Here is a 25,187-nt window from a genome sequence, read left to right as displayed (position 1 = left end):
ATCACTGGAGGTGCCCACATCCCATACTGGAGTGACTGAGTTTGAGTACTGGCTGTTCCAGATTCCAGATTCCTGCTAATGCACACCCTGGGAGGCAGCAGGTGACGGCTCAAGTACTTGGGTCCCTGTCACCCATGTGAGAGACACAGATGAAGATCCTGGCTGCTGGCTTCAGCAAGTGAACCAGTAGATGGAAAATATCTCTCTAACAAAAACAAAATTTTAGGGGCCAGCATTGTGGCATAGCAGGTAAAGGCCACCTACAACGTCAGCATCCCATATGGGAGCTGGTTGGTTTCCTAGCTGCTCCTCTTCAGATCCAGCTCCCTGCTGATGGCCTGGGAAAAGCAGGGGAATATGGCCCAAATATTTGGGAACCTGCTACCCACATGGGATACCTGGAAGAGCCTGGCCCAGCTCTGCCCATTGTGGCCATCTGGGGAGTGAACCAGCAGATCAAAGATCTCTCTCTCCTGCCCGTTGTGGCTATCTGGGGAGTGAACCAGTGGGTCAAAGATCTATCTCTCTCTCTCTCTCTCTCTCTCTCTCTCTCTCTCGTCTCTTCCCCCTTTCTCTGTAACTCTGACTTTCAAAGAAATAAATCTTTAAAAAAAATTTTAAATAAAGAAATAAAATAAAAGGTAGAAATTTTAAAATACATTTTAAACGTTGGAACTAAGGCCAAAAAGCCCCTGGCTTTGGAGTCAGCCAGACCTGAGTTCCAGGATCCACTCCTCCACTAAGCAGGCTCTGAGTCCTGGTCTCCCAGCTGTGAGTTGCGCAGGAGCTGGTGCCTCTAACAGGCATCTCCAAGGATTACATGAAAAGGCACGAGGGCCTTGGCCACAGGAACAGCTTGAGAAAGGGTGCCAACAGCTGACTACAACTCCTTATCTCACAACATAACTTCCACCAGCAATGTCAGGACGGGAGCCACTTTTAAAGACAGCCAGACGGTGGCAGTTGTGAGGGTGGGGGGGTCAGAACCACCAAGTCAGTTTCCCAGCCTCAGTCTCTCCATCTGCAGAACAGGGACAGCACAGCTGATCCCAACCGCAGGAGCCTCGAGTAAAGAAACAGAGGAAAAGGGGCCGGCAGTGTGGCACAGGGATTGGTGGCTCCCACAAGGGCAGCATCCCATACGGGTACTGGTTTGAGTCCTAGCTGCTCTGCTTCTGATCCAACTCCCTGCTAATATGTCTGGGAAAGCAGCAGAAGATGGTTCAAATCTTTGTCCACCCACAGGGGAGTCCTGAATGGAGTTCTAGGCTCCTGGCTTCAGCCTGGCCCCATCTCGGACATTGCAGCCATTTGGGGAGTTAATCAGTGGGTGGAAGATCTCCCTTGCATGTGCTCACTCGCTCTCTCTCTCTCTCTGTCCTTCAAATAAAAAAGAAAAAAAAAATTAGAAGTCTTTAAGTTGGGGCCAGTGCTGTGGTGTAGCAGGTAAAGACGCCAGCATCCCATATGGGTACCGGTTGGAGTCCTGGCTGCTCCACTTCCAATCCAGCTCTCTGCTGTGGCCTGGGAAAGCAATAGAAGATGGCACAAGTCCTTGGGCCCCTGTACCCACGTGGGAGACCCGGGGGAAGCTCCTGGCTCCTGGCTTTGAATCAGCACAGCTCCGGCCATTGCAACCAACTGAGGAGTGAACCAGCGGATGGAAGACCTCTTTCTCTCTGCCTCTCCTTCTCTCTCTGTGTTAACTCTTTCAAGTAAATAAATAAATCTTTTTTTAAAAAGTCTTCAAATTTAAAAAAAGGAAAGAAAATAGATGAAAAGTACCAGCCATGTGTCAAGCACACAGTGGGTTCTCAAACTCACATGATGTGACAGCATCTGGCAGTGGCTGACACACAGTGGGTGCTTAATAGCTATTCTTAGAGGAGTGAATTGCTATAAAGTAAAACACTCTTAACAAGCTGAGTCTGGGATGAGCCTTCTCCCACCCACACGCAGATGACTTAATCATACTGGCAAACATTCTTCTAGGAGTTAAGAGATCCCCCACGGGAAGCTCAAAGAGTTGAACCCATTCCCCTTGCAACGCAAATGGACCCTGTTTGCCTGTTGGCTCTTGTCTGCTCAGTAGCAACTTCCCTAACTCCACCAGGTTTGTCCAATTTCCCCCCAGTCTTTTAAATTCTGCAGATTCCGACCAAAATCCACAACCTGAGAACCTTCCCCTCCATTCGACAAGCTCACCTTTAACACATGGTCTTGCCCCCTTCATCTGAAATCCCCAAAGGTTAAGAAAGCACCCACAAGGCTTTGGGGGTTTGCAAACGCTCACCAGGCAGACACAGACAGTGCAGTTCTCATTGGGAGGTGAGAACACGTCCCCTTCAGCGCGGATGACGCCACTGTGAAAGCAGCCTTGGAAAGACAAACAGCAGGTGGAGGCATCAGAGGAAGAAGAGGAAATGTGCGGTCTCTGCTTTTCCAGGTATGTGGAGGCATCTCTCTCACTGCTCTGGATGCCCCAGTAGAGGCAGATTTAGGTGCCTGAACTGTGCGTAACTGCCCAGGAGACACTGGTGTGACAAACCCACGACTGTCTCATGGATAGCATAGCGTCTCATTTCCTCAAGGCAGAAAATACAGCCAGAAGTCCTGAAAACCAAAACTGCCAGCTCAGGGTACCTGAGTGGCCTTGGACACTCGGACACTTGACTTCTCTGGGACTCAGCTGCCTTCACTCTAAGACAGAAAGACCACCATGATCCCCACAGGGAACTGGAAGGGTCTGCGACCCCAGATACACAGTACCCTGGACTTTACATGCAGGTTCACCTGGGAACTAGGTAAAAGGGCACAATTATCACTAAGAAGAAACAGGAGGGCTGGGCCTTTGGTGAAGAGAGTAAGACACTGCTTGGGACATCCCCACCCCATAACAGAGCGGGTTCAAGCCCTGACTCCACTTTCAATTACAGCTGCCTGCTAATGCACACCTCGGAGGCAGCAGGTGGTGGCTCAAGTAGCTGGGTCTCTGCCTCCCATGTGGGAGACTCCAGTGAAGGTCCTGGCTCCTGACTTTGGCCTTGCCTAGCCCTGGTTGTTATCGGCATTTGGGGAGTAAACCGATGGATGGAAGATGGCTCTCTGTTTCTGTCTACCTCTCTCTCTATCTCCCTGCCTTTCAAATAAATAAATTTTTTTTTTAAATGAGCATCCAGGTGACAAGCCTTTTGGCTACAGGGGGCTAGGGAGGGAAGTGGCCAGCTCTCACCTGTGCACAATGGGCAGCAGCCCCCATCTCTGGGGGGGATCGGGTGGGAACAAGCAGCTTCACACCTCACCTTTCCACAGGTCACTTTTCCATCCTGAAAGCAGAGCAGGAGTTATAGCCACTGCCAGGCCTCCCGTGCTAGACTAAGACAGTCCCAGGAACCCCTCACACCCACCTGGCACCAGCACTGGGAACACCCAGCCTCTGTCCAGTGGCTCCCTGACTCATACACAGCCCCCAAATGCCAGCAAGGAGGGGGCCGTGTTGCCAGGGGTGGGGCCTCGGGGCCCCTAGGTGAAGAAGGTGTTCCCATTGCCTCCCCCTGGAGGAAAGAGGGAGGTCTGATGGTCCCCAGCAGGGAGGTGGTTGGCACTGGGGTGGCTGTCGGGGTAGGGAGCAGCCTCGGAGGGGCAGAAGGGGAGAACGAGGGCAGTGCAGGGGTGGGAGATGGTGGGTGGGTTGTCCTGCTCCCGGCAGGGAACCCTGGAGCCCCAGGAGGAGGGCTGTGTCCCGGAGGCAGGGCAGGCCGGCCCGCCTCCGGAAGCAGTAGGAGCATCTTGGCGGGGTGCTGCCTCGGCTGCAGAATTGCTGACGGGGCCAGCACGGCTTTCGGGAAAGCTGAAACAGAAGCACAGGGTCCCTTCAGAGAGGCAGCAGGAGCAGGAGGCCCGGCTGAGGGGAGCCAGAACTCGGCTCCTCCTCCATCACTGCTCCCAGGATGGTTCTTGGTGTTTCATCGCCCACACAGCAGGTGCAGCCCCGTACAGCTGGAGCAGCGGTGATGCTCACAGGACCAAGAGGTGAGAAAGCAGAAGGACACGGCTGCTGATGCTGCTGCTTTCAGCTTTGCTTCCTCCCTGGACACAAAGGAGACCACAGTTCCCAGGCTTCTCTGGGCCAGGCAAGACCTCATCCCCTGTGGATTCACTCCCCCCACCAACTCCATGTCCTAACAGGTGAGGAGTCGGTCCCCTGCTCCCTTGCTCCCCTGCCAGCTGTGGCTTCCTTGTAGGGGTTGGGACAAAGGACTAGCCTGAGCTTCTCTCCAGCCCCAGGACAACAGGCCACACACACACTCCTGGGAACGGGAAAGGGCATCTGTCCTGCTGTGGACACCCATTGTCTGGGGACAGAAAAGACAATTAGAAAAACCAAGAGAGAAGAAAAAGAGGCAGACAGAGCAGGAGTGAGAGACAAGGGAAAGAGAGAACTTCAGAGTCAGGGGGAAAGCCGAGCCGGGGCGAGGAGGGCCAGCAGGAAAGCAGGTGGACGGGAAAGGCACCCAGGTTGGGAAAAAGGCAGGGTGCTCACAGCGCTGACGTGGGAAGAGCTCCACGACCCACTGAGGGCACGAGGCAACAGACACACAGTTCACGGGGCCCTGGGGGAGGCACAGAGCCATCGACACCTCAGGACACAGGTGTAGGGGATCCTGTATCACACACACCTCTACTGCTCATTTAGGGGGAACTCAAGAGCTGGGAGAACAGCGAAAGAAAAGGGAAGAAGAATGAGTAAAGAAGAGGTAGAAAAGGAGGAAGAAAGGCTGCTGCGAAAAAAAACAGATGAAGAGGCCAGGAGGGGCACAAAGAGTGGGTGAGGAAGGAAGCTAGCCCTGCACTAGGAGGGCAGGGCCTGGTGCAGGGGCGGGGCCAGATGCCTGAGGGGCGGGGCTTGGCACCTACCTTCACAGGACACTCTGTCAGCTTGCAGCCTGAAGCCGGGGCGGCAGGTGCACACGAAGCTGCCCACGGTGTTGTGGCACGAGTGGTGACAAACTCGCCTCTCCAGTGGCCTCCGACACTCATTGATGTCTGCGGAAGAGCTTCACTGAGGACAGCTGCCCTGTCTGGGCCACAGAGCCCTGCTGCCTCCCAGCCCTTAGCCCAAAAGCCTGGGGGCAGGGATCTCCCTGCCATGCTCTTATGGGGCTGATCCCTGCCTGAGCTTGCCAGCTGTGACAGACAGCTGGAAGCAGGACTGAAACCTAGTGCTGGTCTCTTTGGAGGGCTGGCACATCTGGTATGTGTAATGGTTGTGTCATGACATCCAGCCCCATGCAACAATGATTTGGTGCTGGCTGGTGGGGAGGAGCCCCTGTGGGGATCTCATCTCCAAACTTTCCACTGTCCTGTTTTGCTTTCCAAAAAAGAGTCTCAAAACTGTGCGGGGGTCGGCGCTGTGGCGCAGCAGGTAAAATTGCCGCCTGCAGAGCTGGCATCCCACATGGGTGCTGGTTCAAGTCTCTGTTGCTCCACTTCCAATCCAGCTCTCTCTGCTATGGCCTAGGAAAGCAGCGGAGGATGGCCCAAGTCCTTGGGCCCCTGCACCCACATGGGGGACCTGGAAGAAGCTCCTGGCTCCTGGCTTTGGATCAGCCCAGCTCCCACCTTTCTCTTTCTCTCTCTCTCTCTCTCTCTCTCTCTCTCTCTCTCCTTCTGCCTCTCTGTGACTCTGCCTTTCAGATAAATAAATCTTTAAAAAAATTAAAAAAAAAAAAAAAGACTTATTGTGGGGCCAGCCTTGTGGTGTAGTTAGGCCACCACATGCAAGCACAGGTTTGAGTCCTGGCTATTCCATTTGTGATCCAGCTCTCTGAAAATGTGCACCCTGTGAGGCAGCCCAAGTGCTAGGGTCCCTGCCACCCATGTGGGAGACCAGGATGGAGCTCCTGACTCCTGGCTTCAGCCTGGCCCAGGCCCTGCTGTTGTAGGCATTTGGAGAGAGAATCAGTGAAGGGAAGCATTGTCTCTCTCTGTCTCTTTCTATCTCTATCTCTCTGAGGCTCTGCCTTTCAAATACATAAATATTAAAAATTAAGGGAGAGGCCAGCGCTGTGGCATAGCTGGTAAAGCCACCGCCTGCAGTGCTGACATCCCATATGGGTGCTGGTTCGAGTCCCGGCTGCTCCACTTCCGATCCAGCTCTCTGCTGTGGCCTGGGAAAGCAGTGGAAGATGGCCCAAGTCCTTGGGCCAATGCACCCATGTGGGAGACCTGGAGGAGACTCCTGGCTCCTGGTTCCTGGCTTCAGATCAGTCCAGCTCTGACCGTTGCAACCAATTGGGGAGTGAACCAGCAAATGGAAGACCTTTCTCTGTCTCTCTCTGCCTCTCCTCTTTCTGTGTAACTCTCTTTCAAGTGAATAAACAAATCTTTTTAAAAAAAAAAATGTATATATGAAATAAAAGAAATATATTTTAAAAAATTATGGGAAAAAAACTCCCTGTCCTGGGTGAGGTAGGCTTGAGGACAAAAACCAAACTCCACTGGAACAAGGCCCTTTTCAGGCCCTGGGGACCCCACCTTCCACCCACGAGCCAAACCAAGCCAAACATGCTAATCCCTTTCTGGAAATTTCTGCTAATGGGCTGAGCAAACAGGGATCTCCTTCTACACCGAGACATAACGTGCTTTATTTACCAAAGAGGCAGCCAAGAAAACAGATGAGCAGAGAGGAATCCCTGGGGTGTATCTGGGAGAGAAGTGGAAGACAAACAAACAGGAAGAAAGTGGCTCCTGGCCAGCAAGACCCACGACGGGTCAACCCTGGGGACAGCCAGACCGGGAGCAAAGGCTCAAGCCTCCGCAGGCTCCACAGCGCCAGGAGGCCCAGCTGCTGACCTTCCAGGTCCCTGGGCAAACCCTGTCCATCTTGCTGGCCAGCAGCCTGAGTGTGCAGAGCCCAGGGTGGCCGTGGCCTTACCCACGCAGGAGTGCCGGTTGCCGTGCAGGTGGAAGCCAGGGCGGCAGGAGCACCTGTAGCTGCCGATGCTGTTCCTGCACCTCTGCTGGCAGGGCGTCCTCAAGCACTCGTCAGTGTCTGCGAGGGAAATGGGCAGGCTCGGGTTTGCTTCCCCACGGAGTCTTGGAAATCTGGGCTCTTCTTCCTCTCTGATGGGGCAGCTCCTACCCCGTCCAGAGCCGTGGAGGGGCCGCCTTACCTCCCACACCCAGTCCATCAGCCCCGAAAGATGCCCTGGACTGCCCTCACTGGCACTCCTGTGCCCTGAGCGCTGCCTCTCAGGGGCCACACCAGAGCCCCAGCCTGTTCATCTCCAGGCTGGGAGCACAGTCTCAGCCTGCTGCACGTCTCCATCTGTGCCTGTGTCCCTCGCCAGCCTCCTCCACACAGCCTTCAGGGTGTTCTCACCACAGGCACCTCCGCTCAGGCCACACCCTGCTTTAAACCTCCCCAAGGGCCTCATCCTAGGATAAGGCACCCAGGCTCACCGTCTTTAAACACAGCCTGGGGCTGCCTTTCCCATCACCTGCCCTGCCCCTCACCTTCACTCTGGCATGAATTCCTGCAGCCTTTGCAGGCCTCCAGTATGTCCATGTTCTCATGTCTGCCTGAAACGGCTTCCCTCTTGACCGACTGGAAAATCCTACTCATACCGCAAAGGTCAACTTGCCCAGTGCCTCATCTGTAAGAGCTTCTCCATGTTATTATTTGAAATAATCTCCATGTTCAGCAATAAGGAAAGAGTATAAGCTATGGAATATCTGTACTATAAAAGTGCCAGGCAGCAGTAGTTAAAAGGAACAGGCAGATCTACTTACCCTGATGTGGAAAGACCTTCAAGACCAATTGGTGAAGGGGCGGGGCGGGGGGGACAGAGGGGCAGGCATAGTGGCCCAGTGGGCCACAACACCACCTGCAATGCCAGCATCCCACATAAGCACCAGTTCGAGACCCGGCTGCTCCACTTCCAATCCAGCTCCCTGGCAATGTGCCTGGGAAAGCAGCAGAGGATGGCCCAAGTGCTTGGGTCCCTGCCACTAACATGGGAGACTTGGATGAAGCTCCAGGCTCGTGGTTTCATCTTGCCCAGTCTGGGCCACTGTGGCCTTTTGGGGAGTGAACCAGCAAATGGAACATTTCTCTCCCTGTGTCTCTCCCTCTCTGTAACTCTGCTTTTAAAATAAACATTTAAAAAAAAAAAAAAAAAAAAAAAGCAGAGAACAACTGGGTTCAAATCCTGGCTGTAACATGATCTTGGGCAAGTTATTTAATTTCTTTAAGCCTCAGTATTGCTATCAATAAAATGGAGATAAACAGAATGAACTTCACTAGGCTAAGTCCAAGATGAAATAAGAAAAATCATGCAATGTGCTTAGCCCAGTGCCTGGGCCATGAAACTTCTTCGGTGACATTGTATCTCAGTCAAGGCATATACACTCCCATGTATGCACATGAGTAGGGAGAGGCAGTCACCAGACTGATAACTAGATGCTGTGGCCTGAACTGTGTCCCCACACCAGGCATGTGGAAGCCCTACCCACAGTATGATGGTGTTTGGAGGTGGGGCCTTTGGGAGGTGATTAAGGTTAGTTAAGGTCATGAGGCTGGGTTTCCCCAGGGAGGGATGAGTGCCCTTCTAAGAACAGACTCCAAGGGCAGGCGGCAGGTGTTTGGCCAGCTGGTATACCCACATCCCACATAGGAATGCCTGGGTTTGTGTTGTGGCTCCACTCCTGATTCCAGATTCCTACTAATGGGAGGCAGCAGGTGGCTCAAGTACTTGGGTCCCTGACACTTAGATGGGAGACCCAGATGGAGTTCCTGGCTCCTGGCCCAGCCCTGGTTGTTGCAGGCATTTGGGGAATGAACCAGTGGCTGGGAGATTGATTCTCCCATTCTTGCTCCCCCCCTTTCTCTCTTTCTGCCTCTCAAAAAATTAAATGGCACTTAAGAAGAAGCACAGCCGGACAGGCTGGGATTCAAACTCTGGCTCCACCTCTTACTCACAGACGCCCTTGGGCAAGCCTCCGTTTCCTCATCTGTAACACGGGACTAACAGGTTAAATGCAGGATGTGTGGGGAGCCCATGGCACCAGGCCCCTTCTCTGCCCGCTCACCTTGGCAGCTGTGGCGGTCGGCAGACAGCTGCATGCCTGGCCCACACTCGCACACGAACCCGCCCTCCGTGTTCACGCAGTGGCCCTCGCAAGCGGAGCTCAAACATTCATTGATGTCTAGGAAGAGAGAAAGCATCCCTGTATGGCCCACTAGGCACCGCTGAACTCAGGGAGAATAAAGGACCCCCTTCAGGCCCCTTGTCCACTGGGGCCTGCCTCCAGCAGCAGGGATCCCTCACCCACACCCCGGGAAGAAACAGTAGACACCAGGGAAGTCACCTAGCTACAACGCAAGCCCAGAAGGCGCAGAAGGACTAGGGACCCCTCCTTGACCCACGCAGATCAGGCGATGAGAGAGGATAGCCTCACCTGCTGACCACCCTGCAGGGCCTCCCAAAAGGGCAGAGGGCAAGGCTGACTATATTATCAACAGGGCCATCACTTAAATGTCCCCACAGCACTGGCTGTGTGCAGCAGACTGGAGCAGGGGCCACAGAGGACACAGGTGACTCAAGGCAGTGCTGACTCGCTGATGGTCATGGACATTCACAATCTGCTAGCAGGGGAGCCAGGACACAGCCTAGGAGGCCAGTGTGTGGTGGGGTGACCCATACCCCCCCAGGCAACGGCTGGGCAGTGTCAGGGAGCCATGGGGTGAGAGCCCGGGAGCAGCAAGAGGGCCGCCCACAAGGAGAAGGGCTTAAAGAGCTCTCGGCAGCTTGGGGATGACAGCAAGGCTGTCTGGCTAGGCAGCGAGAGCAGGGCTGGAGAGGGTGGATCAGATAAGACCAGGCTAGGGGCAGAAGACGTCCCCTGCCAGCTCTGGCCTGGACAGGTAACTGGATCAAGCAGTGCTTTTAGGAAGGAAGGTTGGCTTAAGGAGAGGTGAGAGGGCTAGGAAACCCTGCTGCATGGTGTCCCTTCCCTGTCCCAGAACCAAGACAGCCCCAGGGGACTGACAGATCCATTTAGCTCACTCCAGTCTGCACCTGAGTCTCCCACTGCCCAGCCTCCTGCCCATGGGGCACCTCCACCCTACTTACCCTCTACTCGGCCTTCCCCCTGGTGTCCACTTGCTCTTCCCATGGGCAGGCCCAACAGGACATGCCCACCGCCCCTAAGAAGTCCACCCTGGCTGACCTCATCCCACTGGCTGTGGCTGTGGCCAGTGCCACCCTGTCCTACGCTTGCTCGGACACTGTTCTTGGTGTTTCCTCTCCAGTTTGCAGAAAGCACTTGCTGGTGAAAGGCATTGTGGGAAGGGACAATGCAACAAGCAACCATCCCCTCCTCTGGGGAGACCCTCAGCCTGCAGCTCTCCTGGGAAATCATCAGAGACGCCATTACAGCACTGTTTACAGCAGGAGACACCGCAGACGGCCTAATGAAGGATGACAGACAGCTGCGTGTCTCAATGGCAGCCATCACACACACAGCTGTGAAAAATCAAGACCAGCGTGCTTGGCCCAGTAGTTAAGACATTGCTTGCAGCCGGCGCCGCGGCTCACTAGGCTAATCCTCCACCTAGCAGTGCCGGCACACCGGGTTCTAGTCCTGGTCGGGGCGCCGGATTCTGTCCCGGTTGCCCCTCTTCCAGGCCAGCTCTCTGCTGTGGCCAGGGAGTGCAGTGGAGGATGGCCCAAGTGCTTGGGCCCTGCAACCCATGGGAGACCAGGAGAAGCACCTGGTTCCTGCCATCGGATCAGCGCGGTGCGCCGGCAGCAGCGCGCCAGCCGTGGCGGCCATTGGAGGGTGAACCAACGGCAAAGGAAGACCTTTCTCTCTGTCTCTCTCTCTTACTGTCCACTCTGCCTGTCAAAAAAAAAAAAAAAAGACATTGCTTGCAATGCCGACATCCCATCCTGGAACGCATGGGTTCAAGTCCCTGCTCCACTCCTGATTCTAGCTTCCTGCTAAAACGTAGCTGGGAGGTAGCAAGTGACGGCTCAGGTAATTGGGTCCCTACCACCTACATGGGAGACCTGGATTTAGTTCCTGGCTCCTGGCTTCGCCTTGGCCAAGCCACAGCTGTTTTGGGCATGTAAGGAATGAATCAGCGGATGGGAGGTGCCTGTCTCTTCTCTCTGCCTTTCAAGTTAAATACTAAATAAAAATTATGTTGCAATGAGTACTTAGTGATATCATAAGGAGCAGGAAAGGCCGGCGCTGCGGCTCACTAGGCTAATCCTCCGCCTGCGGTGCTGGCACCCCAGGTTCTAGTCCCGGTTGGGGCGCCAGTCCTGTCCCAGTTGCTCCTCTTCCAGGCCAGCTCTCTGCTGTGGCCAGGGAGTGCAGTGGAGGATGGCCCAGGTCCTTGGGCCCTGCACCCGCATGGGAGACCAGGAGGAAGCGTCTGGCTCCTGCCTTCGGATCAACGCAGCGTGCTGGTGCTGGCCACAATGTGCCAGCCATAGCGGCCACTTGGGGGGTAAACCAACAGAAAACGGAAGACCTTTCTCTCTGTCTCTCTCACTAACTCTGCCTGTCAAAAAAAAAAAAAAAAAAAAAAAAAAAAAAAAAGCAGCAGCAGCAGCAGGGAAACTAATGAACAAGAACTACAGATAAGGTCTAAATCCAATTTGGCAACACACACACATATGAACATCTAACATAATACACACCCCCAGGAAACAGGGCAGGGAAAAGCATCTTCGTCTTAGTAACAGGATCTCCAGGTGGGAACTCACTTTTCTGCTCTCACATTTTCCAAGTGGTCTAAAACAAATTATCTTTTCCTCTTCTATTCAAAGGCAAAAAATCATTTCCCTGCTAAAGCTCAAAATTAAAAAAAAAAAAGGCTTTTGCAGTTCCAGAAAGACTGGCAACAAATGGGTCCCAAGGGCGACCTCTCTGGGGAAGATAATGGACTTTGTCCACAGGAACTTTGTAAAACTACAAACAAATAACACTTTTACAAAACAATCACTGAGTTTTCCCAAAGAGCCCTCCCGGTCACCCAACCCCCAGTCTGCTTCCAGGCCTCCAGCCCCTGACCCCTCACACTGCCCTGGCTGCAGTCATTACATGGGCCCCTCCTTGTCCTTGTCCTGTCCAGGTCTCCCCATATTCAAAAGCTCCCTAACAAGGGGCCACCAGATGACCCTGCTTTGCAACCCGGCACTGAGCCAGGCCCTGCTCCATCGATCCCTGGGAAGTAACAGAGGGGATAAGTTGGTTTGTTTGCAGGTCCTCCTGCCTGCTCTCACAGCTTGGCCTGGCTCTTGTTCCTGCAGGACCAGGAGGAGACACAACTCCCGACCTCCCCTCCCCCACTGCTCCCAGGCCTCTCACCTGTACATCTGATGCCAACAGCTGTCTCCGTCATCAAGAAGCCCACGGGGCACACGCGGGCCACCTCCTGACAGCCGCCATGGTTACAGGTAAGGTCACAGCCATACTCCCCACAGGGTCCATGGGCTTCTAAAACAAGTGTCGCAACGGTGAGCACACACTACACAGCACTGGCCACCCGAGGCCCGATTCTGACTACTGCTGGGGGAGTGGGACAGCTCTAGAGGCAAACAGGCCTCAGTTTAAATCCAGTACCACCACTTACCTGCTGTGTGACCCCAAGCAAGACAATGATTTCTGTGCCTCAGTTTCCTCATCTATAAAATGGGCATGAAAATGCCTACCTAGTAGGCATTTTGTTGGAAGATGATATGCAGGAACATATCTCGAGTGCCCAGTGCCTGGCACATAACCACAATGTAAATTCGGACATTCCCATCAGCTGTTGCCCATCCCCAGTTACCTGGGCAGGTGGCCCCGTGCCCTCCATCCTGGCAGGAGCAGACATTGGGAGCAATGCAGATACCACTCCCACAGCCAAAGGAGCAGAGGGCTGGGAGGAGAAAGGAAGGTGAGGGGCTGGGGCCGGAGACCCCACCACCCCTCCAACCAGGCAACACACACTGCTGCTGGAGAAGCCTGGATGTTCAGGGATGGACACTTACGCAGGGTGCAATGCCCACTGCCCATGGAGGGTGCCCAGCCAGGGCAGCAGCCACTCCCAAACCCTGAGAGGCAGACGTGTGGGCCCAGTCGGCGTCTGCAAGAGAGGAGGGATTGGTGAACAGGAAAGCCTCCCAGCTAGTCTGTAAGTCAGTCAACAAACACTTGCAGGAGCATGGCCGAGGGTCTCCTGGAAGCTGAACAAAGACAAAAGTATGACAGGACAGGTGTCAGCCTCCTACAGATACCACCCCATCAGGAGAGAGTAGCCTCAGAGCAAAAGAAGGGCTCTGCAAGGGACGAGGAGCCCCGGGTATGGCTGCCTCAGGGCCTTGGCACCTGTAGCCCTCTCTCTATCGAGGTTCTTACTTGCACGCTTGGCTTGCTCCTCCCCTCCTCCGGTCTCAGCTCCTGTCACCTTCTACCTGCTATACTCCTCTCCATAGCATTTCCTTCCTGGGACATCCAGTGACTGATTTGCTGTCTCCCGAGGACCAGGGCTTCTTCTTTGCCCAACCCAGCACTTTTGCAGGGCCTAGCACACAGCAGGTGCAGCAGACAGTGGCTGAGGGACAGGTTGAGAAGGGAAGCCAACAGTGGGGGGGGGGCAGCATACACAGGGCACTGGCACAGGTAACATCTCTCTGGGTGGAGGTGGTGAGTTGGAAGCAAGAGGGTCAGCGCAACCAGAAACGGAGTCCAGAACAGGAAGAAGCCAGACCCGTATCCAGCTGTGTGCCAAGATGTCAGGACAAGAACCAGGTAACAGGGGCCGGTGCCATGGCGTAGCGGGTAAAGCCACCGCCTGCAGTGCCAGCATCCCATATGGAGGCTGGTTCAAATCCTGGCAGCTCCACTTCCAATCCAGCTCTCTTCTATTGCCTGGGAAAGCAATGGAAGATGGCCCAAGTGTTTGGGCCCCTGCACCCACGTGAGAGACCTGGAAGAAGCTCCTGGCTCCTGGCTTCGGATCGGCACAGCTCCAGCTGTTGCGGCCACCTGGGGAGTGAACCAGCAGATGGAAGACCTCTCTCTCTGCCTTTCCTTCTCTCTCTCCGTAATTCTGACTTTAAAGTAAATAAATAAATCTTAAAAAAAAAAAAAAAAAAAAAAACAGGTGACAATGACATAGTTACCCAATGGGAGGGGCTAAGAAGCCCTGAGGAGGGTCAGGGAGGCGTCCAGGAGGGCCAGCATCTCGCCTGAGGTGGGCAGCTGATGACACAAGAGGAAGGGAGAGGAACCCAGGCAAGGAGCAGCACAGCTCCAGGTCTGGAGGGGACAGAGGTGATGCTCAGAGCCCGTTCCCCCAGTGGGCTGGAATCCAGCCGTCTGAACTGGGAAACCTGGTCCAACAGCACAGGGACAAGAAAGCCTTTCTCAACCGGGTTCAATGGGGTTCAGAGGCTGATGGGAACCTCATTCAGCCAGCCAGGCGCTTCACCGAGCACCACGATGTGCCTGGCACGTGCCAGACGCTGGGCACATGGGACAAAACAGATTCACTCTGTTCCCTGTTTCAAAGGCATCAGGGCGGCCAGCTCCGCGGCTCAAAAGGCTAATCCTCCGCCTAGCGGCGCCGGCACACCGGGTTCTAGTCCCGGTCGGGGCGCCGGATTCTGTCCCGGTTGCCCCTCTTCCAGGCCAGCCCTCTGCTGTGGCCAGGGAGTGCAGTGGAGGATGGCCCAGGTGCTTGGGCCCTGCACCCCATGGGAGACCAGGAAAAGCACCTGGCTCCTGGCTCCTGCCATCGGATCAGGAGGGTGAATCAACGGCAAAGGAAGACCTTTCTCTCTGTCTCTCTCTCTCTCACTGTCCACTCTGCCTGTCAAAAAAAAAAAAAAAAAAAAAAAAAAAAAAGGCATCAGGGACTCTGGATATGGTCGCTCAGGATAGCAGGGCAAGCAAAAACTGCAGGGAAGTCAGTGGAGAACTGTCCCTGGGGTCTCCAGCCCTGGTCCTCTCTGAAGTCATCGCAGGAGAAGGGGGCCCTTGTGGGGGCCTGCCCCACCCACCCCACCCCGCTGGAGTGACTGTGGCAGCAGCGCAGCGGGGGCGGGCCGGCACCTCCTGTTCCTCCGTGGGTGCTGGGAAAAGGGACAGGCGGTGCCACCAAATCGGCAATGGTGGCATTGCACGCTCAGGCGGGCAGGGGCCAGGCGCCCCCAGAGAGCCCAAGGAGCCTCAGTGGACTGGCGGCGACCAGGAGGCAGGTGGTCGGGGGCTGTGAAACCCGCGGGGCCAGGTGATGTGAGCGGGAACTGGCCGTGGCTGCGGAACACACGCGCGAGCTGCGAGCCTGGCGGGGCCGCCCCTGCTGCGCGCCCCCCAGAGGACGTGGCCGAGGGCCAGGCCGCCCGCTGACACCGTGTTCCCTCGCTGCGAGCATCACGCACACACGCTCGCCGCCCGCGGCCAGGCAGAAAACACGTACAGAGGGCGGCAGCCGTCGAGGACAGCGAAGGGGCGCACGCCCCAGCCCCCATCCGCGCACGCTCTCGGGGGCGGAATCGAGGCGTGACCCAGAGGGACCCCGGCGGCTCCAAGGTCCAAGGCGTGCGTAGAGCTGGGGCACAGAGCAAGCCCCGACCCCAGAGGGCGGCCAGGCGCAGCCAAGACAGAACCACGGGCATATTTAGGGAGCAAAAGACCGCGAATCTGGAGACCGGGTGGTACCTCCTGAGCCCCGGGCCAGCGTTCTGCTCTCCCGGACACTCTCGGGCTCGCCCGGCGCCGGGATCTCCCCCAGGTCTGGCCAGGGCAGCCTCAGCAGGGGCGAACGCGCAGCAGCCCAGTGGCACAAGTTGCCGTCTCTTTGTCGGGACCCTGAGAGCTGCGTCCGCGTGGATAGAGCCCCAGGGGGAGCCCCGACGCCCGTCTGCCGTCTGCCGGTGGCTCCGAGGCGCCCCTCGGCGCCTCCCCACTCCAAGCCGATGGAGCTTCCCCGGGGGGCCAGACAGGGGATCGGGGTGCTTACCTCTCGGCCGCGAAGTGGCCGGGTGGCTTCCTCCCCGTGTAGCCTCTGGCCAGGGCCCCCAGCAACAGGAGCGCTACGCAGGCGGCCCGGAGCAGCAGTCCGGCCCACATGACCGGCAGCGGCGGGTCCCCGGCTCGGCTTGGCTCCGGCGCCGCGCGGGGGAGGGGGCTGCCGGCCCTCGCCCCTCCTCCTGGCGCCGCGGGGAGCGAACCAGCGATCCCCGAGCTGGCACGCGGAGCTGCAAGGGGGGCTGGGGACGGCGAGAGGAGGGGCTGGGGGCCGCTGCGGACTGCTAGAGGGGGGGTGTCTCCCGCACCTCCTAGTGAAACACACAAAAGACCGCGCCACCCGATCGGCTCCCCGAGGCGCAGAGCCCAGGGCAGGGGCAAAGATCAAGGACCCCTGAGGGCGGGGTTTCGCCCTTGGCCCACACCCCCTGCGCTGGCTTGGGAGTCGGCTTCCTGCGAAGGGCTGAAGGCGTCAGACCGTGGCGCGGGGAGGAAAGAGGCTCCGGGAAAGAGGCTAGCCGCGCCAGGGACCCCTGCGTTGTCAAGAGGTGAGAATCTTGGGAATGGGAACCCAGGACCCAGGGTCGTTGCGCGCTGGGCAAGTGTAGGCGGGTCCAGGAGGTCTGTGGGGATAGTTGGGCCAGGCTGAACGAAGTAGTCTTGAAGCCACAGGCTCTCCGGGGACCCCAGGGTGGGGGTGAGCAGGTGGGCGGCCTTCAGGCCACTGTTTGGCAAGGGGGGGTAGGGGAGGGAGTTGAAGGAGCAGCTAGGGTCATGGGCAGTGGGTGGAAATAGCTGCCCCAGGCTCCTTCGGAGATGCCTGTGCTGTGGAGTGGCGGCCGGGAAGTGATGAGCAAGTGAAGTGCGAATGGAAATCGGTTCATCCCGCTGGGAGAAAGCAAGCACCACCGCGAATTGCCGAGCCCAGACCCAGTGGGTCAAGCTTTTGCTTAACCATTTCCAGAGAAGAAACTCACTTCCGGTTAAAAAGCAGCCCAGTAAGGGCTGATTGTGGCTGAGCGGGGTTGCAGCTCAAGATGCAGCCTGCAAGACCCGTATCCCATGGTGGCTGCTCCACTTCCCATCCAGCTCCCTGCTAATGCACCTGGACACAGCAGTGGATAATGGCCCAAGGGCTTGGGCCACCCACATGGGAGACCTGGAAGAAGCTCCTGGTTCCTGGCTTCAGCCTGGCAGCCCTGGCCTTTGCAGCCATTTGGGGAGTCAACCAGCGAATGGTAGATCTGTCTCTAAGTCTTTCAAATAAATAAATATCAAAAAAAAAAAAAAAAAAAAAAAAAGGCAACCATCCCAGCACAGTTGAAAATATCTAGACTCCTTAGAAAGTGTCTACTTCCCAGATAACCACCCCTTTGGTTCTGCTTCTCAGCTCACCACCCTCAGCCTGTTGCTCAAGTCCGTAATATTGGTGACCACAAAGGAACCGAACTCTGGTCTCCTTCCTACAGACACTAACCTTTTACAGCATTGGCTTTTTTGGCAACCCCAGGATGCTGCTAGTTCATGACACATGGAGTCTGCAGCAAGGGAAACTCTGTTTCATGTTGTCGTTTTGATGTGGCTTTTGTGATTAAACACCCGTTGCTGAGCCAGTCTCCCTCCCTAAACCTGTGTCTGAGGTTTGCAGATGTTTTTAGGCCTGCGCCTCACCTTGCTGGTTTTTGACCCGTTCTCCAGTGTAGTGGGCCAGCTCTCAGCAAGCTGACCGCAAAGCATCTGGTGAGTGGGCAACTTTCCTGTTGAGGTGCATGGCTGAGGACCCTCTGTCCTCATTAAAAGTTGTACCCCTGGCCTCGCCCCTGCAACCACTGGACACTACTCAGCATCAAACAGAGGCTTCCTCTGGCCCTAGGAGCTACTCAGTCAACACATTTACACGGAAGTTTCTTTTCACACCCGAGCTGTCCTACCACACGCCATCTTCCTCCTGCCCCTCTCGAGTTCACCTCGGCCGTCCCCACCTCAGCTCTACACCTGAGGCGGCCCCACCCCTCCACCTCTCCCTGTAAATACATTCTCTGAGCAGTTTGCTCTGTATTTGTCAATGAGCAGCTGGAATAGTCCAGGTACAGCTCTGTGCTTAGAGAAGATCCACTCACCATAAGGAGGAAATCTGGATCCATCCTGCACAGTAAGCCCCTAGTGGTGACTCCAAACTTCTGACTGCCCCTGGCATTCCTCCATCTCCCCATGGAGGCCTTTAACCTGCTGGCGGTCCACTTGCCCCTTGTCAACAGTGTGCTCTGTCAGTTTGGTTCTTGTTTTCCTTGTCTTTTTGTTCGGCCCTAAGGCCCTCAGTTTGGACTCTGAGTCTCTGATTTCATACTGTTCACCCTCAAGGACTAGTTGGGCATATCCCTTCACTGGCAGCTCCTCCGTGTTCCTCTCCCACCTCTGTGGTTTGTGGCTTCTCAGTAAACAAAAGGGACCCTCCACCGAGGGCGGAGGATCCAAGTTGTTGTTGGCTGCACAGTGCCGGCCTCTGGCTTGTGACCCTTCCAAACGGTCATCTGATGAGTCAGTGTTTCTATTATTCTCCCAAAGGTCTGTCCGTGCGGAGGCCTGGAGTGCGGCTAGCTCATCAGCGCCTCCATGGAATGGGGCTGGCCCAGCTGGCCGCAGCTAAACTCCAAAGCCGACCTTTCACCCCGAGAGATTAATGGTTTTTAAGAGGGGGTGTGGGAGTGCGGCAGCAGAACGTCAGTCTCCAAAGGGTTGCTGGAATTCAATCCCGAGCGATTACACCCAAGATCGTTGGAAACAAGAAACAGCAAAACACTGCAACCCCTCCAAAGCTTCCAAAGTCAAGGCGGAAGCCACGGGTGAGAAATAACCTTTTACTCACTGCCTCTCAGACACGCTGCAGTTACAGCACTGACGGCTGCCAGAAGCGGCCCACCACATTCTTTTTGATCTTGGCACCTCAAGGTCACTCCTCCCACCTAGGATTAAATGTGAAAAAGAATCACGACCCAGAGACCGTTGCTTGCCCACCTCATTAGAGCTGGTCTCTGGCACCGGGCAGGCCTTTTCCAAACTCCAACCATGACTTTAAGAATTTAAATCACAGTGTTGAGTTTCAAGTTAAAAAGTGTGGTTTTTGAGATGCTGATTATTTTTTCTCTTAAGAGCCTTATCCCCCACCCTCAGAAGTCCCAGGAGAGGAGGGGAAAGAAGGGAAACAAAACACAACGAGGGTCTTCAGGGAAGGAAACCCACTCCAGAAGACCCCAAGCAGGATGCTCCCTTGCCCTCTTCCTTTTAAGCCAGCATCTCTCAAAACCACAGTTTGAACTTGAAACCACAATTTTCCTGACATCATATCAAAGGCTGGCCTTAAAGGAGCTAGCCAGTGTGTCTAGGATTGACCTTACTCCACTGTTGGGACAGAGCAGCCTTTTATTCCCCTTGGATGTCTGTTAAAAATGTGGGCTCCCGAGCTCTCTGAGCTGAAAGATGACAGGCACCGCTAGACACAAGGGTGAACCCCAAATGAGCCCTGCTCGTTATTTTCAAACCAAAGGGTCACTTGATGAGACCAAAGGAAATGAAATGAGACTCCAAAGGGCATGTGGCTATAGGAAGCTGGGAGGTGCATGAAGAGCTAGTTGGTAGCCAGGGAGCAGCGCCCAGGGGCCGGCTGGCTGCTGACTGCACACAGCTGGCTGTAAGACAAGGCCAGGAGTGCAGCCCAACAGTCTCCAGGCCGGCAGGTTACTAGCACAGGCCACTGAGAATCAAACGGTGACTCTCAAGTCAAGGGCGACTAAAAAGACAACTGAATTTCTGACACCCGTCATCCTTGGGATTCCCCCAGAAACAATCACATGACGGAGACACAGAGATGGCGCCTCACTACTCAAGAGGAGCTCGTCTAACAGCAAGGACAAGGGACCACAGTGGCTGCCAGAAAAGGGAAGCACTGCCGCAGGGTGCAGACAATGGGCAGGGCCCACCCAGGATGCTGGACAGAGGGAAGGAAAGCAGAAACAAAGATCTCTTTTGTCTTAGACTCTACTTTATTTGGTAAAACTCAGAAACTAACAATCAAGTCATAGCCCCCCACCTCCTTCTCTCTGAAGGAGGCAGCTCCCAGAGACAAAAGGGCTAGGGGCGTGGGGGTCACCCACCATCCATCTCCAGGTTTACACTCTGGCAGTCCCCGGTCTTGTGCTCAGGCCCCCAGACTTGATGCTCTCAGAGGCAACAGAAGAAAGTAAAAGGAAGCTCTCACTTCAAAGACCATGAAGCCCTCCTGACCCTCTTCCCCTACCCTCAACCTCCCCACACCCACATCTAAATAAAAACACAGTAGAGGACAATGCTGAGTGTGAGACACGCGCACACACACACACAGCTTCCTTCCAGCCAAAGAACCAAAAATCCCTCCCTGGAAGGATAACTGGCAACACCAGTGGTGGCCCAAGGTGCCGGCTGGAATCATGAGACTGGTAAAAATCCAGGGAGAAAATATTCCACCTTCAGCCCATTCCCAGGTCTCTGCTGAACCACTGGAATCCTCAGAAACCCATTTCCACACAGGTGAACCATGGCTGTGGGGCAGCTGGCTTAGGGACAGGCCTCCCGTGGGCAAGAAGACAATGGTGGGAAGAGGAGGGGGTCAGGAAGGCAAAGCCTTGGGAAGGGGTCAGGAAAGGGGACCTCTGCCCTTGGCTAATGGATCCGTGTCAGCTCCTCCACAACCTTGATCAGGTCATCTGCAGTGGCCTCTCGCTTCATGCCACTGCCATCGTCGTACTGCAAGAGAAGAGGGGGAGGCCTGTGAGGGCCAGGGCACTCTCAAAGCTGGGGAAGGGATGCCCCCCGGCCACCACCACCACCACAGCAAGGAGAAATGACTGCCCAGAACCCCAGCCCCTGCCTTGGGGCCCAGGTCAACAAGGTCAACTGAGGCAAAGTCTGCTCACAGGCCACCACCCAGCACACATTTCTCCCAGGTGGACCATCTTCAGCGAGCAACAAACCAAACTCTACAATTGTAGACAGCTCTCCTCTGGCTGGATGCGGACACTGCCTTCCACCTTTGAGCCTGGCCAGAGATTACAGATGTGCCCAAACATCCCCACACTGCTGAAGGACAGGGGTTAGTGTGGGGAGAGATCTTAGCACAAAGCCTGGGAGAGGGTGGGTACCAGGTGCCTCACCGACATCTCCCACCTTCCCATGAGGGAAGGACTACAAAGGGCCCCTTGACACCTCAGGTCTGAGTAGAGGTGCCCAGAGTTTCCACATCTCCTGGCATGCCATGCCCTACAGTGGATTCAAGTGGCCATGGCCAAACACTGCACAGCTCACCTGTAGGTTTGCCACAACCTCCTGCATCTTCGGGCGGCTGATATCCAAGAAACTCTCAATCAGGTCACCATCAATAAAGCCTGTGGCCGGCTCTGTCTTGCGTTCAGTGTGGAAGGATCTCCAGGTAGACAGGCAAGTTAAGGACAACATGCTTATCTGGAAACACCCTGACTCCCAGTTATCCCCACCCTGAGCAAGAACACAGTCTAAAGTGATCATCCAGATCTGAATAGCAAGTAACAGCTTCAAGCAAAAAATCACATTGTTTCTTGAACATTTTTGGAGTTGGAAAAATCATAAATCCAATGGTTCTCAATTGGGATGACCTTTAAAATAATATTTAAGGGGGCTGGCGCTGTGGCGCAGCAGGTTAATTCCCTGGCCTGAGGCGCTGGCATCCCATATGGGCGCTGGTTAGAGTCCCGGCTGCTCCACTTCCGATCCAGCTCTCTGCTATGGCCTGGGAAAGCAGTGGAAGATAGCCCAAGACCTCGGGCCCCTGCACCCACATCACATGGGAGACCTGGAAGAAGCTCCTGGCTCCTGATCGGGGCAATTCCAGCCATTGCGGCCAACTAGGGTCTGAACCATCGGATGGAAGGCCTCTCCTCTGTGTAACTCTGACTTTCAAATAAATAAATAAATCTTTAAAAAAATAATGTTTTAGGGGCAGCTGTTTAGCCTATCTATTAAGATACCAATGAAGACAGCTGCATCTCACATCAGAGTACCTGGGTTCAATACCCAGCTTCATCTCCTGACTCCTACTAATGTATTTGAACAGACAGCAAATGATAGCCCAAGTGTTTGGATCCCTGCCACCAACCACGGGAGAACCACGTGGAGTTCTGGGCTCCTGGCTTTGGCTTGGCCCAACTGCAGCTGTTTGCAACCAGCCATTTGGGAAGTGAACCAGAGGATGGAAGATCTCTGTCACTGAGCTTTTCAAATAAATAAATCTTTTTAAAGTGGGGGGCAACCTCACTGCTGGGCACACAACAGAAGCCAGAGGCAAGAACTTAAATGTAGACCAAGGTAGACCAGATGATGCTGGGTACTAAGTACAGAGTAATTCACTATACTTTTCCCTCCCTCCCTCCTTTCTTCCCTCTCTACTACTGCTTATGCTTGAAATTTTCCACTTGCAAAAGTTTTTTTAAAAACCCCATACAGGAACCTAGTCAAAACATTTTGGACAGGGGCTGGTGCTGTGGCCCACTGGGTTAAAAAGTCCTGCCCTGTAGCCCCCAGCATCCCACATGGGTGCCGGTTCAAGTCTCGGCTGCTCCACTTCCAATCCAGCTCTCTCTGGTATGGCCTGGGAAAGCAGTGGACGAGGCCCAAGTCCTCGGGCCCCGACACCTACGTGGGAGACCTGGAGGAAGCTCCTGGCTCCTGGCCTTGGCCTGGCCCAGCCCCAGTCATTGCAGCCATTTGGGGAGTAAACCAGCAGATGGAAGACCTCTCTCTGTCACTATCACTCTAACTCCACCTTTCAAATAAAATGAATCTTTAAAAAAAAAAAATGTAGACACCTGTCCTCAGAGGCAGCCTAGGGTGATGTGGCTCTCTGCATGAGCCAGGATATGCTTCCTAGCAGGGGTACAGTTCTGCAAGGATATAAGGAGTGTTCAATCTTGCCCACGCTCTTGATGACTTTATTGAGTCGATTCTGCATGTCCAGCAGCAGGTTGTACCAGCTCTCTGACAGCGAGGTCACCAGCCCTGAAGCAGCAAGGAGGCAGTGAGCTGCAAAGCCCCAGAGCCCACAGCAAGTGTCCTCTGCCACGGGCAGCTCAGGTAAGCACCACAAGAACAGACCAGCCTGCCGCAGCCTCCTCTGCTACGCTGCTGGGTCTGGCCCACGTGCTCTCCCCCTCCCAATGGTGTTCTCAGGTGGGAGCACACCCCGCAAGAGTTAGCCTTACCAATCATGCCGTTGACCGTGCCGAAAAGTACTGAGCCCTGTGTGGGAGTGGAAGTCTCGCCCAGGTTCTGCATGACCAGAGAGCCGTGGCAGAACACATTGACAAACTCGCCCAGGTGGAAGAGCCCAACCTCCTGAAGGTGCTGCCGCTCCTCGTCAGTAGTGGCGGCACTGAAAGACAGCGTGGCAAGGTCACTCCTGGTCTCCACTATGAGCCCTGACAGAGCACCGCATGCAGGGGACATGGCATGCTGAGTCCCTGAGAGCCCACACTCCCCAGCAGGGCAGCTGGTCTGCAGAGGCAGACTCGTGTAGCCTCCGAGACTGTCACGAAGAGCACTGTGAAAAACAAACACCTGCACCTGGCACAGAACCCAGTGTTCTCATCCCACATTAGAGCCCGGAGCTGCCACCCCCTCTCCACCGTTCCCACAGAGGGCCACTCACCTATCCTTCTGACACACAAACAAGTTAAAGGCATTCTCAGCTCCCAAGAAATTGTCATCATCCAAGATTTCCACAGCACTCATCCAGTTGGGATTAAAGTCTCGTGCAATCTTAAAACAGACAAGGTCCAACAAGAAAATGCAATCAGTAGTTTGCATGGAATCCAGTTCTGGCACTTGTCTTTTTGCCAGAAGTCGAGACTAGCCCTTCCCTCAGCAGATGTAGCCCTGTGTCACCTAGGGCTGGCACTGTGGCATAGTGGGTTAAGCCTGTGATGCCCGCTTCTCACATGAGCACCAGTTAGTGTGCTGGCTGCTCTACTTCTGAACCAGCTCCCTGCTAATGACCTGGGAAAGCAGCAAAACATGGCCCAAGTGGTTGGGCCCCTGCCACCCACATAGGAGACCCAGAAGAAGCTCTTGGCTCCTGGCTTCAGCCTGGTCCAGCCTTGGCCATTGCAGCTATCTGGGTAATGAACCAGCAGACGGAAGATCTCTGTAACTCTGCAAGTGAGTAAATAAATCTTTAAAAGAAAAAATAAAACCTGTCACCCTAGAGTCTCCCCTCTGGCCAACACAGGATTACAAGTGTGCAGACACAGCCTACCCAGCAATACAGGCTGGGGATCTCTGATAACACAGACTCGTGCCAAATGTATGCTCCAAGGAAAACTTGCAGGGATCTTGGCTTAGGCAAGACGTCTTCCCACCCTCTATTACCTCTTCAAAGTTTCCCTCCATGGGCTTGTAGGCAAGCAGCAGCACTGAGCGCATGAGGTCGCCAACCAGGATGAAGTCGCCCTTGGTCTTCAGGTACAGGGCCATGATGTTGTTGTAGTGATTGCACTCGGTGCGCAGCTCCTTTTCTGTCGTCCACTCATACAGCCGCACCTGGAAGGGTCCACTGTACTCTCAGCCTGAGGGCCCAGGGCTCTGGAAATGCCCACTGCCCAGGCCCAGCAATCCTCTACCACAGCACCACTTCCCGAAGGGCAATGAGTGGCACTAGAGCTGCAATTTTATTTGCACATGTATAAAATATGAAAAAGAGCCCAAACCAGGAATACACAGGCTTCCTTTCTATTGAAAGATTAGTCTTGTAAAGGAAACAGGAACGCAAGTATAATACTAGGGATAGGACAAAAGGTTGAAGTTTGCTAACTGAACTATAGAAATATCTCTGCAAAGAGAAGATTCACATCCGGTTTGCTAAGCAGAAAAGACTAACACTACATCCCAACAGGCTGCCTTTGTTGAAATTTCAAAACTCACGTATTCCCTACACTGTGAATCCAAGGGGTAGAGAGTCGTAAATGGAAAAGTCCAATAGAAATGCTGTCAAATAACTAAAGGGCTCTAAAGATCTAGATCCCATGTCCATTCTCTACTTCTCCCTAAGGAGGAAAAAGGAACCCCGCTCTTCCCCTTCCACGGCATTGCTTTTT

General features: G+C 54.8%; 2 protein-coding genes and 1 long non-coding RNA gene across 5 annotated transcripts in view; 1 reads left to right on the top strand and 2 right to left on the bottom strand.

The window, feature by feature from the left end:
- Nucleotides 1-16,388, bottom strand: part of VWCE (von Willebrand factor C and EGF domains) — a 30,892-nt gene extending 14,504 nt beyond the window's left edge. For 2 of the 3 annotated variants that reach the window (XR_016216545.1, XM_089307949.1), the window contains exons 1-10: nt 16,025-16,269; nt 13,050-13,144; nt 12,848-12,937; nt 12,385-12,513; nt 9,094-9,210; nt 6,938-7,054; nt 4,918-5,046; nt 3,408-3,850; nt 3,233-3,326; nt 2,294-2,376 (exon numbers count right to left, since the gene is read on the bottom strand). Coding sequence is in view for 2 of the 3 variants with exons in the window: in XM_089307949.1 (XP_089164075.1) it covers nt 2,294-2,376; nt 3,233-3,326; nt 3,408-3,850; nt 4,918-5,046; nt 6,938-7,054; nt 9,094-9,210; nt 12,385-12,513; nt 12,848-12,937; nt 13,050-13,144; nt 16,025-16,134 (1,407 nt within the window). In the remaining variant the exon portion in view is untranslated. Of the gene's footprint in view, nt 1-2,293; nt 2,377-3,232; nt 3,327-3,407; nt 3,851-4,917; nt 5,047-6,937; nt 7,055-9,093; nt 9,211-12,384; nt 12,514-12,847; nt 12,938-13,049; nt 13,145-16,024 lie in introns of all 3 variants that reach the window. The other variant, XM_002721055.6, reaches the window with a different exon arrangement.
- A 63-nt stretch (nt 16,389-16,451) lies between these two features.
- On the top strand, nt 16,452-17,334 carry LOC149128281 (uncharacterized). The gene is made up of 2 exons (XR_016216640.1): nt 16,452-16,580; nt 17,122-17,334. It is a non-coding gene; the product is annotated as an uncharacterized LOC149128281 (long non-coding RNA).
- Nucleotides 17,335-20,053: 2,719 nt separating this feature from the next.
- DDB1 (damage specific DNA binding protein 1) overlaps nt 20,054-25,187 on the bottom strand; it is a 33,258-nt gene continuing 28,124 nt past the window's right edge. The window contains exons 22-27 of the mRNA XM_002721023.6: nt 24,463-24,633; nt 23,744-23,853; nt 23,298-23,467; nt 22,992-23,094; nt 21,370-21,493; nt 20,054-20,811 (exon numbers count right to left, since the gene is read on the bottom strand). Of these exons, the coding sequence (XP_002721069.1) occupies nt 20,728-20,811; nt 21,370-21,493; nt 22,992-23,094; nt 23,298-23,467; nt 23,744-23,853; nt 24,463-24,633 (762 nt within the window). The 3' untranslated portion in view covers nt 20,054-20,727. The remainder of the gene's footprint in view (nt 20,812-21,369; nt 21,494-22,991; nt 23,095-23,297; nt 23,468-23,743; nt 23,854-24,462; nt 24,634-25,187) is intronic.

The sequence above is a fragment of the Oryctolagus cuniculus genome, chromosome 1, assembly GCF_051225735.1.
Source record: "Oryctolagus cuniculus isolate XC-2025 breed Fujian yellow rabbit chromosome 1, ASM5122573v1, whole genome shotgun sequence".
Taxonomy (NCBI): Eukaryota; Metazoa; Chordata; class Mammalia; order Lagomorpha; family Leporidae; genus Oryctolagus; species Oryctolagus cuniculus.
This window is presented reverse-complemented; position numbering and strand designations above follow the sequence as displayed.